Raw genomic sequence first — 21,155 nt, 5'->3', positions numbered from 1 at the left:
GAGCCTGGGGTGTGTTCCCGAGTTATACGGGTGGAGGGGCCGCTACCCCTTCTAGTAACCCTTGTTAAGGTTTAAATAAATAGTGCTGCTTCTATTCTGCCGTCTCTGTGTCCTGGAACCCACTACAAATGCACCGTTTAAAAATAAATAAATGCAACACGCCAAATGTTTCTTGCTGTTGGTTTTTCACACCTGATGACCGTTTGCGTTATGGTCGAAACGTCGTGAGAATTTTTTATTGTTTTATATATATTTTATTGTTTCCCTTCAACGTGACTTTACCGAAAGAGCTAATAATATGAATTACTGCAGTCACGAAAGCTTTAACTTATATAGATTCACCAATGTCTCTAGAGTTGTCAGTGATGGGTTGAGTTTCCACTGTATTTAAAGATATATGAACAAAATAATATGGCCTCTGTCCAAGTTTTTTTTGATAGGTTTTTCATGAATGTTGAAAGAGAGCCAGAGCCAACCCGACCAATCTCTCCAGAAAGATTTCAAGAAAGGTGCCCTTCACCACACTCGCTTGCGTCACTATATTTTAATTAACCATTCAATTCGCCTACACAACCAAGCCAGCATCAGGACTCAAGGTAACGAAAACAAAACGGATTTATTTCTTTATATGTTACTTTATTTTAAGTTGCATTTACTATGCAGGAATTATTTTTAGAGTAAAGTCACGTAGAATGAGAATAAAATAATAAATTGATAAAATAAAATAACAATAATATTCTCATTCTACGTGACTTTACCGAAAGAACCAAAGAAGATGAATCATTGCAGTCACGAAAGCTTTAAATCGAAATTTATTTTTAGAGTGTTACATGCAAATGTACAATAATTATTTAGAAGCTTAACAATTCGTCCCTTTTTCAACGGTTTTAATTAACTTGATTCCTGTTTGTCGTGGTCAAATCTTGTAATCAAAATTTAGTCCACTTCCCGTTGTCCAATCAATTCCACATTTTGCACACGTACTCAGATCCGGTGACAATGCATGCCAGTATAAAAATTGGCATCAATTAATTCGCTACTTTAAGGCAATTTACATTTTGTATGGACGCCTTATTATTTATATATAATTGTGTAGGCAAAAAACGCCGCGGTCCCTAAACTGTGGAATCGGCTCACACATAGTTCATAGTTCCATTTATTTGGTATAGCCCTGTGAGCCATTCGGCTCTTGAATTAGGTGCAACCGCAACAAACAAAAACATGAACAAGAAAACATCTTAAAGTGACTATGTGACTGTGCAAACAGAAAATCCAGGAAAAAAACATCAAAATATTCCTGAAATAGCACCGTACACCAACGCTGTGTGCAAAATCCCAGTGGGATGCAAGTCAAATAACAACAACCACAAGACAACTAAGATTTAGGCCATCAGTCTTAACTCCGTACTACAATAAACAAAAACATGGCCAAAACCAATAAAACGTTTTCGAAATCACCAAAATAAAAGCCATAAATGCAACGTAACAGTGATCACAAAAAGCAGGTGCCGCGTGCCTCAGGCGACATTGATGCACTTCTCGACCGTGAGTTAAACGAAATTGTTAATAATAAAACCGATGTTTTAAAAAACACTATTTTTCAACGAATTTATTTGTTTAACCATAACACATTTTATAACACTGACGGGTATGTGCATTTGAATACAGTTCATTATTGCATCCCGACTTACGAACCACTCGACTTACAAAGGGTCCTCAGGATCGGAAACCTTTAGGAAGCCAGTCACTTGCGTGAGTATGCATCCATTTGTGTGCATGTGTGTGTGTGATGAGCGGTCGTGTAGGTCATACGTCCTTACTAACAGCCCTTCTCCAAACAGTATGTTACCGCTATACAGGGGTTCTTTGTCTTTGGCCTTTGTGTGTGTGACGTTTTATTTGGGCTTCTTTAACTTATAAAATTAAATCGTTTTATGAAAGGGGTTTCTGAGTCATCGAAATGTAAGTTTTTTCGTCTCGGTGGTGGCAATAGTGGCGGCGGTGTTGGCGTCGTGTAAATGGTGGCGGTGGTGGTGGCGGTCACGTCGTTATCGTCGGTGACATTGGTGGAGGTGCTGACGTTGACGGCTGCGGCGCGAATCATCTTCTCGTTCTCGTGACGCAGCCGTTGATTCTCCTTCTCTACGAGCCGGCTCTCCTCATGCAGCATCTGTGGATGCAGCACCATCGCCCTCTCCTGAAGCAGCATCTCTCGACGCAACGCCTCATTGTCCTTACGCGTCGCCGCCTCCCTCACCCTCAGGGTGGCGTTGTCGTCTTCCACCATGCTTGTTCTTTGACGCAGCTTCACGTTGTCCTCACACAGCATGGCGCTGTAACGCTCGGCGTCGGATAGGTTACAGCTCCAACGACGCCACAGGAATATCTGGATCACAGCCATCATCACTATCGCAATGCCCATCAGCCGTGACACAACGCATGGCAGCGGGTCTATGTAGGGCTTTGTGCACAATGGAGTCGGGGTCGGGTAGTTGGCACTGTCTCCTTTATAATCGACCAATCCGGTAATGTGAATCAAGGTCAACATGACAAACGCCTTGACCCCATGCAGCAGCAACATCTTGCCCACGAGTGTTGCCAGCGAGGAGCCAGTTGGAGTGTGAGCGTCACGTGCGAGCGTCACGTGTATTTAGCCTGTGATGATTGCAACGTCATCGCCGGATGTGACGCGCGGATGTGACGCGCGGATGTGACGCGCTTAGAAATTCGATACCTGCCAGTGACGTCAGCTGACACCGCCCCCAACAATTATGTTTGTTACGTCACAGACCGAGGTTGCGCCCTAATTAATCATAAAACATTTTTATCACGCGGCGTCTCGCGCAGCGCCTATAGCGGTAGCGGGGAGGATAATGGCGGGGGGGGAGACGGGGAGGAGGGGGCGGGGTCCGTAGCGCTGCCGCGGTGTACGCGTTCCTGTCGGCCATCTTACACAGGGAAGAGTTTCCCGCTTTGGCCCAATCCCCGTGTCCCGTTTCTTCCTGGGGAGGTGAAGTGGTGACGTGTTGATGACGCCCATCGCCGGCTTTCCCATTCACAGCGGCGGGCGACGCTTCCCTTGCGTAAGATGGCCGCCGGCGGCGAGTCGCAGGTTTGCGGTGGCGGCGTTCAGGGCGCACATGGGGCGCGCGCTCCCTTCACTCGGAGGCAGCGAGAGAGGCGGCCTTCGATAAGCTCCGATAAACAACACCCAGCTAAAGCAGCGTGTCTACTTGCTGCTGCTGTTCGTTACGTAAGGGAACCGGCCGGCTTGGCTTCACCACCACCACCCCCGCCGCCAACAACAACAACCACCACCACCTTCAGTCGCGCGCTTCTCCTGCGAGGTTTCAAAGCTCCTAGGGGGCCTCTTTGCGGGCTCGCTCGCTCGCACCATCGTCCATGGCCGTGTCGCGGGGAGACGTCGTCTACCAGAAGGGGCAGGTGATGGACAAGTCGCGCCCGCTCCTCCTCCTCTCCCATACCCCCTCCTCTTTGTGCTCCACGTGTCCACTGCTGGACGAGGGCCTCTGCACACCCCGTGGGGTTTATTAACTTGACCATACTTCACCTCGCCTGCTCAGTGCGGGTTGGTGAGAGTGGGGGGTAGCGTCAGTAGAGTCGTGGCTGTCGGATGCACTTCTTCTGTATGCTGTGCACCGCGAAGCAGAATGAACACGTTATTGACGTTATGTTGTTGACGTTATGTTGTTGACGTTATGTTGTGTTATTGACGTTATGTTGTTGACGTTATGCTATTGACGTTATGTTGTGTTATTGACGTTATGCTATTGACGTTATGTTGTTGACGTTATGTTATTGACAGTATGTTATTGACGTTATGTTGTTGTGTTATTGACGTTATGTTCTTATTTGGTTCTTTCGGTAAAGTCACGTAGAATGAGAATAAAATAATAAATTGATAAAATAAAATAACACAATAATATTCTCACGACGTTTCGGCCACAACACAAGCGGCCTTCATCAGGTGAAGGGACGAGACTGGAGGACAGCGCTGGAGTGAAAAAAGCCACGCTCAGATCACGACCTTTAAGCTGTGTCAGAAGAAACAAAGCGCCTTGACAAAGGAATTAGCATATAATTGAGCATTGAAATGGCCGAGTGATTAGCTTGTGACTGGTCACAGAAATGGCTATGTTAAAGTTAAAGCATACACATCCGCAGAGGCACCCCTTGACAAAGGAATTAGCATAGAATTTAGCATTGAAATAGCTAAGTTAAAGCATACACATCCGCAGAGGCACCCCTTGACAAAGGAATTAGCATAGAATTTAGCATTGAAATAGCTGAGTGATTAGCTTGTAACTGGTCACAGAAATAGCTATGTTAAAGTCAGAGCATACACATTCACCGAGGCACCTAGTACAAATCAAACAGGAGAATTTAGCATTGAAATAACTAGGCGAATTTAGCATTGAAATAACTGAGTGATTAGCTAGTGACTGGTCACAGAAATGGCTATGTTGAAGTCAAGGCCTACACATCTGAGCTATTCACAGTAACTGGGTATACAATACAATGTATAATGAATACTATATAGTGAACCAATAAAAAACTAAAATATAAATTACCTTAATGTTATCAATAAACTCTAAATTTTCCAATCAGCTAAGCTACCAACAATAAGTCGTTATATATCACAATGCTATATGGCGAAAAAATGGGTGGATTCTTACCCTCAACTTTAGCAACACGGATAGCTACTGGCCCCGTTCAGACGGACGAGTTCATCCAAGGTCGGAACAGAGGAGGGGGAGAGAGACAGCTGCGAGGCGCTATTATACTCCATGTTGTAAACCATACCATTAACCGTGGTGTGAGAGGTATTAAGAGTCAATGCTGGCGAAAGAGCTGCGGTCTGAAGGTCATCGTAAAAAACAATTAATTAAGAACGGAAATGGTTTAAAACATCTTTCCAATGGTTACTAAGCCAGAATCCATCTTCTCGGTTGAAATTGTCTCTGTGCTTGTATATGTGAATGGCCTCATGAACGAATCTCTCATGGTAGCCGGTTGGTTTGCAAAGAACCTCCGTCTTGGAGAAGTCAATGTCATGTGAGCCCACTGAATTATAACAGTGATCTGCCACGGCAGAGGAGTTCGTCCTACCGTGTTTCAAGTCTGCTTTATGTTCACGGATGCGGTCCGAGATATGTCGTTTGGTTTCTCCAATGTAGCTACTACCACAGAGGCACTTTAGTTTGTAAACGCCCGGGTACTGTATGTCTGGAACAGCATCTTTTACAGATGGAACTAGATCACGGATTTTATGTATTGTGTTGAATCGGACCTGGATCTTGTGTTTATTCAGGATTTTGGAGATCTTTTTAGTGACCCCTGCAATGTAGGGGAAGGTGATGGTTTTGAGTGGCTCCACAAGATAATCCTTCTTCATGACTGGAGTGATGGCTTTGCGGATTGTGTAGTCGGAGTAACCATTAGCCCTGAGAGCCTGGTGTACGTGCTTGAGTTCACTGGTAATGTGTTCCTGGTCGGAAATGCATTGGGCTCTATGGTATAGAGTCTTGATGAGGGAGTTCTTCTGGGATGGATGCGGTGGGAATCCGGTTTCAAGTAAGCATCTGTATGGGTGGCTTTCCTGTAGACAGTGACTCATTGAACCATCATGTCTCCTCTTAATTAAGAAATCCAAAAAGGGTAGTTTGCCATCTTTTTCGACCTCCATGGTAAATCTGATGGCTGGGTGTATGGAATTGATGTGGTTGCGGAATTGGTCTAGAGCAGGCTGGCCATGTGGCCAGATGACAAAGGTGTCATCCACGTACCTCTTCCATAAGGTCGGGCGTAGAGTGGCAGTCTGGATGGCGTCAGTTTCAAAATTTTCCATGAATACGTTGGCTACAACCGGAGATAGGGGGGAGCCCCTTGGGGTACCCTCAGTTTGTTTGTAGAAAGTTCCATTCCAGGTGAAGTATGTGTTGGTTAAGCAATGTCTCACCAGGGGGGGTACATCATTGTGCAGTCCTTGATGAACCAGGTCTTCAATGATAGCAATGGTGTCAGGTACCGGGACTTTGGTGAACAAGGACACCACATCAAAACTGACAAGCAGGTCGTCTGGGGACAGGGAAATGCCTTTGATTGTCGATACCAGGTGAGTAGAATTTAGTACCGCAGAGGTGGTTTTTCCAGTGAAAGGTCGCAGTATATCAACAAGAAAACGTGCCAGTTTATAGGTGGGGGAGTTGATAGTAGAGACGATGGGATGAAGGGGTGTATCTTCTTTGTGTATCTTTGGAAGGCCATATAATCTTGGTGGTCTGGCAGCAGAGGGTTTCAACGAGAACTGTTTGGTCTCATCAATTAATGCTGTTGAATCAGAGATGATTTTGTTCGTTTTGGTAACCAGGCTGTTGGTGGGATCTCTTTTTATTTTTGTATAGCTGCCATCGTTGAGTAGTTCTTGAATTTTGTTGTTATATTCTGTTTTGTCCATGATGACAGTGGCATTGCCCTTGTCGGCTGAGAGGACGACAATATCATCCCTCTTTTTTAATTGAGATAATTCAAAACGCTCGTCTTTGCTGATGTTGCTGGGTGGCAACTTAGCGTTTTTAAGGGTTGCAGCGATTTCAGATCTTGCTACGTCTGCAGCGATGGGACTCAAGCCCTTGAGTGCAACGTCGACATAGGCAATGATATCATTAACCGGTAAGTGTCTCGGTGTGACAGCAAAGTTTAGACCTTTAGCTAAAACGGATTTCAGACCATCAGAAATGGAACTGTTACTGCGATTAATTACGACTTTGTTGACGTCTATCTTTTCGGTGTGTGGGTCCAATTTTTTGCTGGAGAGGTGATTGAATTTGGAAATCAAATTGTCCCTACATTTGGTCGACATAGTGGCAGCCGAAGAGGTAGTCATATTGTCTACATGTTCCCAATCCGATGTAGACATTGTTGCTGTCAATTTTAAGTGTGATTTGTAGAGTGTCTTGTCTAACTGATCGAGTTAGGTGCGTGTAAGTCTGAATTTTTTCCGAGATAAGAGCGAAGCTAATTCTAGCTAGAATTCGTTTTGCATTGAGAGACGTTGCAACAGCAGAGGTTAGTGTAAATGCGGTTGGTATTACCTTAGAGTCGCGGCATCTCTTCAGAAAGGTGAGAGTCTTGATTAGTTGATCCTTCTTATCCCAGAGTCTGTTGAATGATCTTAAGGATGTGTGAAATCCCTCCCCGTAGAGGCGGTTAAATTTCGATTTAAAGCTTTCGTGACTGCAAGGATTCTCTTGTGGAGCCACTCAAAACCATCACCTTACCCTACATTGCAGGGGTGACTAAAAAGATCTCCAATATCCTGAATAAACACAAGATCCAGGTCCGATTCAACACAATACATAAAATCCGTGATCTAGTTCCATCTGTAAAAGATGCTGTTCCAGACATACAGTACCCGGGCGTTTACAAACTAAAGTGCCTCTGTGGTAGTAGCTACATTGGAGAAACCAAACGACATATCTCGGACCGCATCCGTGAACATAAAGCAGACTTGAAACACGGTAGGACGAACTCCTCTGCCGTGGCAGATCACTGTTATAATTCAGTGGGCTCACATGACATTGACTTCTCCAAGACGGAGGTTCTTTGCAAACCAACCGGCTACCATGAGAGATTCGTTCATGAGGCCATTCACATATACAAGTACAGAGACAATTTCAACCGAGAATATGGATTCTGGCTTAGTAACCATTGGAAAGATGTTTTAAACCATTTCCGTTCTTAATTGTTTTTTACGATGACCTTCAGACCGCAGCTCTTTCGCCAGCATTGACTCTTAATACCTCTCACACCACGGTTAATGGTATGGTTTACAACATGGAGTATAATAGCGCCTCGCAGCTGTCTCTCTCCCCCTCCTCTGTTCCGACCTTGGATGAACTCGTCCGTCTGAACGGGGCCCGTAGCTATCCGTGTTGCTAAAGTTGAGGGTGAGAATCCACCCATTTTTTCGCCATATAGCATTGTGATATATAACGACTTATTGTTGGTAGCTTAGTTGATTGGAGAATATAGAGTTTATTGATAACATTAAGGTAATTTATATTTTAGTTTTTTATTGGTTCACTATATAGTATTCATTATACATTGTATTGTATACCCAGTTACTGTGAATAGCTCAGATGTGTAGGCCTTGACTTCAACATAGCCATTTCTGTGACCAGTCACTAGCTAATCACTCAGTTATTTCAATGCTAAATTCGCCTAGTTATTTCAATGCTAAATTCTCCTGTTTGATTTATACTAGGTGCTTCGGTGAATGTGTATGCTCTGACTTTAACATAGCTATTTCTGTGACCAGTTACAAGCTAATCACTCAGCTATTTCAATGCTAAATTCTATGCTAATTCCTTTGTCAAGGGGTGCCTCTGCGGATGTGTATGCTTTAACTTAGCTATTTCAATGATAAATTCTATGCTAATTCCTTTGTCAAGGGGTGCCTCTGCGGATGTGTATGCTTTAACTTTAACATAGCCATTTCTGTGACCAGTCACAAGCTAATCACTCGGCCATTTCAATGCTCAATTATATGCTAATTCCTTTGTCAAGGCGCTTTGTTTCTTCTGACACAGCTTAAAGGTCGTGATCTGAGCGTGCCTTTTTTCACTCCAGCGCTGTCCTACCAGACAGTCTCGTCCCTTCACCTGATGAAGGCCGCTTGTGTTGTGGCCGAAACATCGTGAGAATATTATTGTGTTATTTTATTTGATCAATTTATTATTTTATTCTCATTCTACGTGACTTTACCGAAAGAACCAAAGAAGATGAATCCTTGCAGTCACGAAAGCTTTAAATCGAAATTTGAAGTTATGTTGTTGACGTTATGTTATTGACGTTATGTTGTGTTATTGACGTTATGTAGCGTCAGTAGAGTCGTGGCTGTCGGATGCACTTCTTCTGTATGCTGTGCACCGCGAAGCAGAATGAACACGTTATTGACGTTATGCTATTGACGTTATGTTGTTGACGTTATGTTGTTGTGCTATTGACGTTATGTTGTGTTATTGACGTTATGTTATTGACGTTATGTTGTGTTATTGACGTTATGTTGTTGACGTTATGTTCGCACGGTACGCGTGTACAGCGCTGTCTGCGCGTGCACAATTGGGCTTACGTGCATTGTACAGTGACACTACAGTGCGGTGTGAATGAAGTCAACAGTGCACTACTTTGTGGCGAATCAACAGCGGTGGTCATATGCGAGTCGCCGCTCGCCGCCCTCGAAATGAGGAATTTCTACCACTGGCTCGGTATATAATTTCCTCTTGCTATCAGTTTCGATGGTGTACTTGCATTCAATTAACCTGCAAATTGCGTGTGTGTCAGCACTGTACGGAACTCGAGCCTTCACTCGCCCGCATTCACAGACCCGCTCTGGTACCAGCGTGGTGAAGTATGGTCAAAACAAGCGCCGCAATGCGCCGCGCCCTGGTACTTCAGTGGACGGACGTCACTTCTCTCGCACAGCGCTCCGGGTGTCGGGGAACGCCGTGGGTCTCGCCGCGTGCTGAGCGTGCCGCGTGCTGAGTGTGCCACGTGCGGCGTGTGCCACGTGTGGCGTGTGCCGCGTGCTGAGTGTGTGCCGCGTGCTGAGCGTGTGGCACGTGCTGAGCGTGCCGTGTGCTGAGCGTGTGGCACGTGCTGAGCGTGTGGCACGTGCTGAGCGTGTGGCACGTGCTGAGCGTGTGGTGCGTGCTGAGCGTGTGCCGCGTGCTGAGCGTGTGGCACGTGCTGAGCGTGTGGCACGTGCTGAGCGTGCCGCGTGTTGAGCGTGGCACGTGCCGCGTGTTGAGCGTAGCACGTGCTGAGCGTGCCGCGTGCGGTCGATGTTGACTCAAAAGGGTCGTGGTGGTGATGGTGGTGGTGGTTGTGTGCCCTGTGTAGAGTGACGATTCTGACATTTGGGACGGCACAGCGCTCATCAAGGCGTATGACAAAGCCGTCACGTCCTTCAAGGTGAGTGTCTCAGACTCTGGCTGTGAGCTCAACCGGTCCTGGGCCTCCCCTAGGTCGACTCAGCTACAAATGAGGACCAGGCGCAGTGTGTAAACATCGCCACTGGGGAGACAAAGGCAGCCGGGCGTGGTGCTGACCACCCACCCCCTCGTGTGCTCTTCCGGCCTTTCTAGGTGCTTGCTAACAGCACTTGCCCCAACAGTCTGTTAAGGCTATACGGGGGGGGGTCTTTGTCTTTGTATCGCTTGTCTGTGTGTACTTGTGCACTTCGTATCTCTGTGTACGTGTACATGGTTATATTTACATCTTGAGACACAACACACCTGTTGCAAGGGATACCCGGGAAAGCCCGACAATATAATACACTTTGTCTAAACGAACTTCCTCACCAGGCGGCGGAGAATGTGCACAGTGATGCATGCGCAGGTTGGAAGCATGTCAGCCACAAACATGAATGGGGAAAATGGGCACACAGTGGTTTGACAGCATTGTTGCTAACTCAATAAGGCTGCATTATGCCTAGACTAGTTATAATAAATGGCACTCGACATTGTGCCATAGCAAAGTGACGTAGGATTTCTAAGAGCGCGCTTTTTTGAGTCGATGAGCCATTTTAAATGTCATGTGAATGCGTACATTCATACGCAGCGGGAATTGCTTCTAAATCCTCAAAATTATCCCAGAAAGTCACTCAAATTTGGTCGCTTGGTAAACCCCCAAAAATGCCTCTAAATCGAGCAACAAAATTGCTGAGTTGGCAACACTCTACGAGCCGTTCCAAAGTAGTACGTGTATGTACAGAAGCAGGTCTAGACACCCGGTCCTACACGTCTTAGAGCAGGGGTGGGTTACCTACAGGCCGTGACTTCGTCAGTGTATATGGCCGTGGCCACACGAAACACAACCAACCTCAACTAACTGACCGTGTTCTTTCAGACAGCGCTCAAAAATGGCACCGCCACTTGCGAGAGCCCCAAGACCTGCGGGGAGACAAAGTCCGTGAACAAGCGGGCGAAGACACGGAGACGGCACAAGAGGAGCAGCGTGTCGCCCTCCGACAAGGTAAATATCCTGAAGCAGAAGATTACTGGTGCGCTGGATGTGGCTGTCACGTTTATTTGCAAATGTGATTTATAACTTTGACCATTACCTGCGTGATGTTAATAGTTGTCCGCTTTGTCGTGTCTGCTGTCCAACCTATATTGGTCTTTCACCAATATTCTTCACAGGCCACCGCTTCTGGTGTTTGGCATTGTAGTGCTGCAGGGAAATCTCAGGGAGAAGGTCCATGAGGTTTGCTTCTCCTGACAAGCAAATTATTTCATGAGACCTCCTTTGCCAGTATTAAATTATGATAATAGGGTTTTCCCCTTTCTGTTTTATTGCCAGAAAGGGGAAAGCCATATTATCATAATCAAATTCTTCTTTTGCGTAGAAACCCCCCATGATTTCGTGAGAGAGTTGCTTCTGCCGAAATCCACTCTCAGTCTGTTTAGGCTCCACCGTGTGAGCCATTTGGAGCTGTAGCCAGATGCGAGCTCAGTGTTAATGTGCCATTTTATTGAGAGACTGCTACTGTGTGGTGTTATCTCGGTGTGGTCTGGGACTGTTTTGTTGTTTTTTGCTGCCTTGCCCAAGCTTGATAAATCGGACTCCCGTAATTAATAAATTTCTTTGTTTATATTTAGTGACTTGCTAACCATTTTCTTTATTTTTCACTCCTATCATTTCATTTGTATTTTTTGCTGTTGTACCTTGCTGACCTCCCCATTCTGGACCATCTGTGAAAATGAGCTTCATAGCTCATCGAATTCCTCCAGTCTAAATAAAGATTCTCATGTATGTATGTTGAACTGCTTTCGCACCATATTCTTGGTTCTTTCGGTAAAGTCACGTAGAAGGGAAATAATAAAATAATAAAAATAAAACACTAAAATTCTCACGACGTTTCGCACCGTACATAGCCAACCGCGCTAGTCAGAGGTGCGGGGGAAGTACAAGAAACTGAACACAAAAAGTACTTCTAAAGAAATTAGTTTTCAGTCTAGATGTAAAAGTGCGTAGCTCCAGTGGCTTCCTAATATCGGAAAGGAAGAGCGTTCCAGATGGCCGCAGAAGCGCATCTGAAAGTGCACAGTGAAAAATCGAGCCAAAAGTTTGATGGTTAGCCAAACGGTCCCTTTGTGTGTTCCCCGCTGCAACGAGACTGAGAACAAGGAACAGAAATCGTACGTAAGCATACACAGTCCTGCGGATGGCAATTTTCCTCAGCTAAATGCCGATGTCGAGGTCTTCCAGCCACGGGAGCTCTTCAGGAGAGAGTTAATGTAGTTTTGCTTTTCTTCCGTTGGTGCAGCGCAGACTACAGCGGTTTACTTTGTGGAGACTTGAGGCAGCCAGGTGTGGTGCTGGCCGCATCGCCGCCTTGTTGCGCCTTGCCGTCCTTCGTAGGTGTGCCAACAGCGCTTGCTCCAGTGGCACGCGTCGGCTAGACGGGGTCAATCGTTGCCCGTCTCTGTGCCAACCTCTCGCGTGCCATTGGAAGCCGGGCGACCTGTGCCAGGCTGCCTGGTCCGAGGACGGCGTGGTCTACGACGCCACGATCAAGTCGGTGGACGCCAGCGCCGGCACGTGTGTCGTGGTCTTCACGGGCTACGGCAACGAGGATGAGCTGAAGCTCGCCGATCTTCTGCCGCCAGCGGCGGAGTCTTCCGCCGGCGCCGGCGGGGAGAGCGACGCGGCCGCGAGCTGCGACGCCGACCCGGCGTCCCGGGCTGGCAAGGTGAGCCGGGGCGGCGGGGCTGTGATGGATTCGGATGAATCGATTCGTTGAGAGTTGAGCTGCCTTTCCTGCTCAAAACATGCAATGGGGCAAATGTTCATTTGCTCTGAGCCAGTGGTGCAAAAACCCGACCCCCCCCCCCCTCCCCAAGGCTTAAACTTGTAACTTTTCAAGACCGGTCCTGGGACCACATTGACCATCTTGCACAAACCAAAATGGCAATGTATGGTCAAACAACTCCCCCCCATGACCCAATACGGCATGGTGAGACCTTCATCTGTCAAGAAGGTTTCATAAAGGGCTGTAAATTATAGCATGAATCATTATTTGTGGTGGAAAGGAAGTTTTTGATACATTTGTGAAGAAAAGCAGCCTAACCCCTAAACGTTGGCAGCTACGTGGCTCTCGCCAGGACGTGGACCCAGCCCGATGTTTTATTCAGCCGTGTTACCGAGGGTGGAGGTGAGGAGGTGCCCTTCTGTTGGAGCGTAACAATACGAGTAGGTTGATTGGCAAGACGAAGATTTTTTTCTGCGTGGGGAATTACAGCTGTGGAGGGTCGTTGAACCAAATGCGTTGCATTTGAAGAGAAGTAAAAACATAAAGAAAACCCGTTTCTTGAGGGCAATTTTGATCGATTTTTAAGTCAAATGACAAACTCGTCTGCCACATGGTTTAGAATTCTAGAAGATCTTTGTCTTTTATGTGTGCCAATGGAAGTACAGTGGTGGTGCGGTTGAGTGCACTACGCCCCGAACCCGGCGAATTGAGTTCGACCAATAACAGTGGCTAATATTTAATCTTTTCCTGTGCCTCCCCTAGGTTGTCTCAGCCTTAAATAGTCACCTGGTGCTGTGTAAATATCCACATTTGAGGAAACAAGGGCAGCCAAGCATTGTGCTGGCCAACCATCTCCATCTCGTGCCGTGCCGGCATTAATAGATGCTCTCAAACAGCATTTGCCCCAACAGTCTGTTAAAGGCTATGCGTGGGATCTCTGTCATTGTGGAAGTACATGCTGTGCCAACAATGCAGTGCGTCGTTTCAAGGCCCATATGTAATGTTATGTCAATACAGATATTACCTCTTTAGAACGAACCGCTAGCGAACCTGGAATGAAAACTTAAACTGGACCTTGAGGAAACACGTGACAGCGTCAATGTGTCGCTGTGTATATCTAATGGTTTATTTGAACAGGCATCCTAAACAAATACTAAATTAAAACCTTACGTACAGGCAGGTACATGTGTACATTATTCATAGAATACAAAAGAAAAACCCATCAATGATTGGATGTTTGGCAGCGAGCATGATCGTTATATATGTAGGGTGGCTAAGGTAACCCGGACGCTGTGTGGAAGTATGCGAATCGACATGAGAATTAACGCCACTGCAGCTATGCTCGTAATAAACGGGCTGTCGTCATGAGCATGGTCCGTTATACGAGGTTAAGCCGTAGTCATTTAAGGAATGCAGAATCGTGCGAAAGCGTCTCTCCGATGTGCGTTCCCGTGTGTGCGCCGACGCCGCAGGAGAGTGCCCCCTCCGCCGACGACTACGAGATGCCAGGCAGACCCAAGGGTGGGCACGGAGCACGGAAGAAGGGTCACAAGCAGAAGCAGAGCATCCCACCGTGGGCCTACCCGTCGCCACCCTTGTCCCATCCTCCCCCCTTCCCTGGCTTTCCACCTTACGTGAGCACATTCGCCTGCTGGGACACTTGAGCGTTGCCGTGTGTGTCATACGAATGAGCGAGTGTCGTTAGGCGAGGAATTAAAAGCGATTGTTACATGCCGACTAGAGCGGTTAATCGATCGGCAGGTCGCACATCGTGGGGGAAAGCGTGTGAAAGAGTAGGCCAAATACCCCCTAAAGCGGCTCTCAGTGTTACCACGTGATACATTACTCAAAATACCCCCACAGTGTTACCACGTGATACATTACTCACAATACCACCACAGTGTTACCACGTGACTAGACTCAAGGTAACGAAAACAAATCGGATTAATTTATTTTCACGTAACTTTTTTTTGAGTTGTATTCCCCATACAGTATATTTTTTACAGTGTTACAGGCAAATGTACAATTATTGTTATTTTTCTGCCAAACAATGCTTCCCTTTTTTGTTTAACCATAACACATTTTATAACACTTACAGGTATGTGCATTTAAATACAGTAAATTATCGCGTCCCGACTTACGAACCATTCGACTTATGAAGGGTCTTCAGGAACAGAACCCATTAGTAAGTCAGGCACTTGCGTGTGTGTGTGTCCATGTGTGTGTCCATGTGTGTGTGAGCGGTAGTGTAGCTGTTAGCGCGCTGCGCTATGAACCTGGCGACCCGGGTTCAATTCCCGCTCACGGCGAACAGTGACGATTATCTGAACCGGTCCCGGGCCTCCCCTAGGTCGACTCAGCCTCAAATGAGTACCTGGTGCGGTGTAAACATCACCACTGGGGAGACAAAGGCAGTCGGGCGTGGTGCTGGCCACCCACCCACTCTTGTACCATTTCGGCCTTCATAGGTGCTCGCTAACAGCACCTGCCCCTACAGTCTGTTTAGGCAAAATGGGGGATCTTTGTGTGAGGTGCGGTCGTGTAGGTTATACGTCCTTGCTAACAGCCCTTGTCCAAACAGTCTGTGAAGGCTATGCGGGGGTTCTTTGTCCTTTGCCTTTGTGATGTTTTAATTTGGGCTTTTTAACTTTTAAAATGAAATAGTTGAATGAAAGAGGTTTCTGAGCCATAAAAATTAAAGTTTATTCGTCTTGGCAATGGCATTAGTGGCGGCGGTGTTGGCGTCATGGTGATGGCGTTGTTGGTGTTGGCGTTCGCGGCATTGGGAGTGTCCGTGACATTGGTGGAGGTGCTGACGTTGACGGCTGCGGCACGAATCAGCTTCTCGTGACGCAGCCGTTGATTCTCCTTCTCTACGAGCCGGCTCTCCTCATGCAGCATCTGTGGATGCAGCACCATCGCCCTCTCCTGAAGCAGCATCTCTCGACGCAACGCCTCATTGTCCTTACGCGTCGCCGCCTCCCTCACCCTCAGGGTGGCGTTGTCGTCTTCCATCGTGCTTGTTCTTTGACGCAGCTTCACGTTGTCCTCACACAGCATGGCGCTGTAACGCTCGGCGTCGGATAGGTTACAGCTCCAACGACGCCACAGGAATATCTGGATCACAGCCATCATCACTATCGCAATGCCCATCAGCCGTGACACAACGCATGGCAGCGGGTCTATGTAGGGCTTTGTGCACAATGGAGTCGGGGTCGGGTAGTTGGCACTGTCTCCTTTATAATCGACCAATCCGGTAATGTGAATCAAGGTCAATATGACGAACGCCTTGACTCCATGCAGGAGCAACATCTTGCCACAGAAGCCAAGTTCGAGTGTGAGCATTGCGTGTGAGCGTCACGTGTATTTAGCCTGTGACGAATGTGACGTCATCGCCGGATGTGACGCAGTTAGAATCCGACACCGGCCAGGCACGTCAGCTGACCCCCCCAACCCCCCAAAAACATGAGGTCTGTGATGTCACAGACCGAGGTGCGCCTTATTTATTTATTTTAACTCGCGCGGTTTTTCGTGCAGCGCCCCTAGCGGTAGCGGGGAGGATAACGGTGGGGGGTTGAGGGACGGTAGGGGGGTCGGGAGAGCTGCCGCGGTGTACGCGTTGCTGTCGGCCATCTTACACAGGGAAAAGTTTCTCGCTTTTGCCAATCCCTGTGTCCCCTCACGGCGTGGGGGGGACGGAGAGGTGAAGGGGGGGGGGGCGTGTTGATGATGTCATCACCGGCTTTCCCGTTCACAACAACGGGCGATGCTTCCCTCACGTAAGATGGCCGCTGGTGACAATCGTTTGCGAGTTTGAAGTTGCAGGGAAGTTTTTTTCTCGTCGCATTCCAGCGCCTTTCTCTTCTCTCTGAGGCAGCAAGACACGCGGCCTTCCACTGCCAATAACCACCAATGACAACCACCTCACGTGTCTCCTTGTTGTTGTTGCAGTATTAATTACGTAAGGGATCGACAGCCTTGGCTTCTTCACCACCATCAACCGAGAGTGGTCTCTGGGAGTCGAGTTTCTTCTGGTAGAGGGCACAGCTCCAGATTAATTCGAGTGTAAAATAAAAGTTGCCTACAACGAGCTGGCTAAGTGCGTGAGGGAGGATGCACGGACTGGAGAAAACAACTGGGAATATGCATAACTTGTGCGGGTTTCACGACGCATTGATATTTACGCGACCCAAAACAAAACCTTTATTTTTATTTAAAGCTTTCGTGACTGCAGTGATTCATATTCCTGGTTCTTTTGGTAAAGTCACGTTGAAGGGAAACAATAACATATATATAAAACAATAAAATTTTCACGACGTTTCGACTGCAACACAAGTAGTCATTATCAGGTGTGAAAACCAACGGCAAAAAACTTTTTTTCAAATGTTTCTTGCCGTTTGTGTTGCAGTCGAAACGTCGTGAGAATTTTATTTTACATATATTTTATTATTGTTTCCCTTCAACGTGACTTTACCGAAAGAGCTAAGAATATGAATGACTGCAATCACCAAAGCTTTAAATCAAAATTATTTTAATTAACAATTAATTTCTCCTACACAACCAAGCCAGCATCAGGACTCAAGGTAACGAAAACAAAACGAATTTCTTTTTATGTTACTTTATTTTAAGTTGTATTTACCATACAGTACATTTTTTAGAGTGTTACATGCAAATATACAATAATTCTTATTTATAAGCTTAACAGTGCTTCCCTTTTTAAATTTTGATTTAAAGCTTTCGTGACTGCAGTAATTCATATTCTTAGTTTTTTCGGTAAAGTCACGTTGAAGAGAAACAACAAAATAAAATATATATAAAACAATAAAAAATTCTCACGACGTTTCGACCATAACTCAAACGGTCATCATCAGGTGTGTCGGTTTTTAAATTTAAATACAGTACATTATTGCTTCCCGACTGACAAACCATGCGGCTTACGAAGGGTCATCAGGAACAGAACCCATTAGTAAGTCAGGCACGTGCGTGTGTGTGCGTCCATGTGTGTGTGAGGAGTGGTCGTTTACGTCATACGTCCTTGCTAACAGCCATTATCCAATCAGTCTGTTAAGGCTATACGGGGGTCCTTTGTCTTTTGCCTCTATGTGGGTGATGTTTTTATTCGGGCTCTTAAACGTGTCAAATTGAAGCGTTTACGAAAGAAGTTTCTGAGACATCGAAATTTAAGCTTCTTGGTCTTGTTGGTGACGTTGGCGGTGGGGGTGTCAGTGGTGGCGATGGAGGCGGTAGCGTCATCAGCGTCGGCGTTCGAGGCGGTGGGAGCGTCTGAGGCATTGGTGGACGATGTGGTGTTGGCCGTGGCAGCAAAGGAGGTCTCCTCGTTAGTCGTGATAGCGGCGGTGGTGGCGTCATCGGCGTCGGCGTTCGCGGCGGTGGGAGCGTCCGCGGCATTGGCGGTGACGTTGGCCGTGGTGGGGTGGGCGGCTGCGGCACGAATCAGCTTCTCGTTCTCGTGACGCAGCCGTTGATTCTCCTTCTTTACGAGCCAGTTCTTTTCACGCAGCATCTGTGGATTCAGCACCATTGCGTTCTCCCGAAGCAGTATCTCTAGACGCAACGCCTCATTGTCTTTACGCGTCTCCGCCTCCCTGAACCTGAGGAATGCGTTGTCGTCTTCCACCGTGCTTCTTCTTTGACACAGCTTCATGTTTTCCTCGCACAGCATGGCGCTGTAACGCTCGGTGTTGGATAGGTTACAGCTCCAACGTCGCCACAGGAATATCTCGATCACAGCCATCATCACTATCGCAACGGCCATGAGCTGCTGTGACACAACGCATGGCAAGGGGTCTATGTTGGGCTGTGTGACCAATGGAGTCGGGGTCGGGTAGTTGGCACTGTCTCCTTTATAACCAACCAATCCGGTAATGTGAATCAAGGTCAACATGACAAACGCCTTGACCCCATACAGCAGCACCATCTTGACCACGCGTGTTGCCAGTGAGGAGCCAGTTGGAGTTGTGAGCGTCACGTGCGAGCGTCACGTGTATTTAGCCTGTGACGATTGCGACGTCATCGCCGGATGTGACGCGCAGGATGTGACGCTAAGAAATTCGATACCTGCCAGTGACGTCAGGTGACACCGCCCCCAACAATTATGTTTGTTACGTCACAGACCGAGGTTGCGCCCTAATTAATTATAAGACATTTTTATCACGCGGCGTCTCGCGGCGTCTCGCGCAGCGCCTATAGCGGTAGCGGGGAGGATAATGGCGGGGGGGGAGACGGGGAGGAGGGGGCGCGGTCCGTAGCGCTGCCGCGGTGTACGCGTTCCTGTCGGCCATCTTACACAGGGAAGAGTTTCCCGCTTTGGCCAATCCCCGTGTCCCGTTTCTTCGTGGGGGTGGGGAGTGGGGAGGTGAAGTGGTGACGTGTTGATGACGCCCATCGCCGGCTTTCCCATTCACTGCGGGGGGCGACGCTTCCCTTGCGTAAGATGGCCGCCGGCGGCGAGTCGCAGGTTTGCGGTGGCGGCGTTCAGGGCGCACATGGGGCGCGCGCTCCTTTCACTCGGAGGCAGCGAGAGAGGCGGACTTCGATAAGCTCCGATAAACAACACCCAGCTAAAGCAGCGTGTCTCCTTGCTGCTGCTGTTGTGTTCGTTACGTAAGGGAACCGGCCGGCTTGGCTTCACCACCACCCCCGCCGCCAACAACAACAACCACCACCACCTTCAGTCGCGCGCTTCTCCTGCGAGGTTTCAAAGCTCCTGGGGGGCCTCTTTGCGGGCTCGCTCGCTTGCTCGCGCCATCGTCCATGGCCATGTCGCGGGGAGACGTCGTCTACCAGAAGGGGCAGGTGATGGACAAGTCGCGCCCGCTCCTCCTCCTCTCCCATACCCCCTCCTCTGTGCTCCACGCGTCCACTGCTGGACGAGGGCCTCTGCACACCCCGTGGGGTTTATTAACTTGACCATACTTCACCTCGCCTGCTCAGTGCGGGTTGGTGAGAGTGGGGGGTAGCGTCAGTAGAGTCGTGGCTGTCGGATGCACTTCTTCTGTATGCTGTGCACCGCGAAGCAGAATGAACACGTTGTTATTGACGTTATGTTGTTGACGTTATGTTATTGACGTTATGTTGTTGTGTTATTGACGTTATGTTGTTGACGTTATGTTATTGACGTTATGTTATTGACGTTATGTTATTGACGTTATGTTGTTGACGTTATGTTGTTGACGTTATGTTATTGACGTTATGTTGTGTTATTGACGTTATGTTGTTGACGTTATGTAGTTGTGTTATTGACGTTATGTTGTTGACGTTATGTTCGCACGGTACGCGTGTACAGCGCTGTCTGCGCGTGCACTGTTGGGCTTACGTGCATTGTACAGTGACACTACAGTGCGGTGTGAATGAAGTCAACAGTGCACTACTTTGTGGCGAATCAACAGCGGTGGTCATATGCGAGTCGCCGCTCGCCGCCCTCGAAATTAGGATTTTATACCACTGGCTCGGTATATAATTTCCTCTTGCTATCAGTTTCGACGGTGTACTTGCATTCAATTAACTAGCAAATTGCGTGTATGTCAGCACTGTACGGAACTCGAGCCTTCACTCGCCCGCATTCACAGACCCGCTCTGGTACCAGCGTGGTGAAGTATGGTCAATACAAGCGCCGCAATGCGCCGCGCCCTGGTACTGCAGTGGACGGACGTCACTTCTCTCGCACAGCGCTCCGGGTGTCGGGGAACGCCGTGGGTCTCGCCGCGTGCTGAGCGTGCCGCGTGCTGAGCGTGCCGCGTGCTGAGCGTGCCGCGTGCTGAGCGTGCCGCGTGCTGAGCGTGCCGCGTGCTGAGCGTGCCGCGTGCTGAGCGTGCCGCGTGCTGAGCGTGCCGCGTGTACCGCGTGCTGAGCGTGCGCCGTGTACCGCGTGCTGAGCGTGCGCCGTGTACCGCGTGCTGAGCGTGCGCCGTGTACCGCGTGCTGAGCGTGCGCCGTGTACCGCGTGCTGAGCGTGCGCCGTGTACCGCGTGCTGAGCGTGCGCCGTGTGCCGCGTGCTGAGCGTGTGCCGCGTGCTGAGCGTGTGCCGCGTGCTGAGCGTGTGCCGCACGCTCAGCACGTGCCGCACGCTCAGCACGTGCCGCGTGCTGAGCGTGTGCCGCGTCCTGAGCGTGTGGCACGTGCTGAGCGTGCCGCGTGCTGAGCGTGCCGCGTGCGGTCGATGTCGACTCAAAAGGGTCGTGGTGGTAGTGCTGATGGTGGTGGTTGTGTGCCCTGTGTAGAGTGACGATTCTGACATTTGGGACGACACAGCGCTCATCAAGGCGTATGACAAAGCCGTCACGTCCTTCAAGGTGA

At 48.3% G+C, this 21,155-nt stretch overlaps 1 protein-coding gene across 1 annotated transcript; it reads left to right on the top strand.

The window, feature by feature from the left end:
- The first annotated feature begins 2,921 nt into the window (after positions 1–2,921).
- LOC142931291 (survival motor neuron protein-like) lies at positions 2,922–11,133 on the top strand. The gene is made up of 3 exons (XM_076075030.1): positions 2,922–3,444; positions 9,925–9,996; positions 10,933–11,133. Exons 1-3 carry the CDS (start codon positions 3,403–3,405, stop codon positions 11,131–11,133), a joined length of 315 nt encoding a protein of 104 aa, XP_075931145.1. The 5' UTR covers positions 2,922–3,402.
- The last annotated feature ends 10,022 nt before the right edge of the window (positions 11,134–21,155 follow it).

Source organism: Petromyzon marinus, chromosome 52 (assembly GCF_048934315.1).
Source record: "Petromyzon marinus isolate PM22_M1 ecotype Great Lakes invasive population chromosome 52, UKy_Petmar_22M1.pri1.0, whole genome shotgun sequence".
Classification (NCBI taxonomy): domain Eukaryota; kingdom Metazoa; phylum Chordata; class Hyperoartia; order Petromyzontiformes; family Petromyzontidae; genus Petromyzon; species Petromyzon marinus.
The sequence above is the reverse complement of the archived record's forward strand: the minus strand, read 5'-3'. Positions and strand labels throughout refer to the sequence as shown.

Coding starts and splice junctions, on each gene's coding strand:
- LOC142931291 (XM_076075030.1), top strand. CDS start 3,403: ATGGCCGTGTCGCGGGGAGACGTCGTCTACCAGAAGGGGCAG. Junction 3,445..9,924: donor TCGTCTACCAGAAGGGGCAG/GTGATGGACAAG, acceptor TGCCCTGTGTAG/AGTGACGATTCTGACATTTG. Junction 9,997..10,932: donor AAGCCGTCACGTCCTTCAAG/GTGAGTGTCTCA, acceptor GTGTTCTTTCAG/ACAGCGCTCAAAAATGGCAC.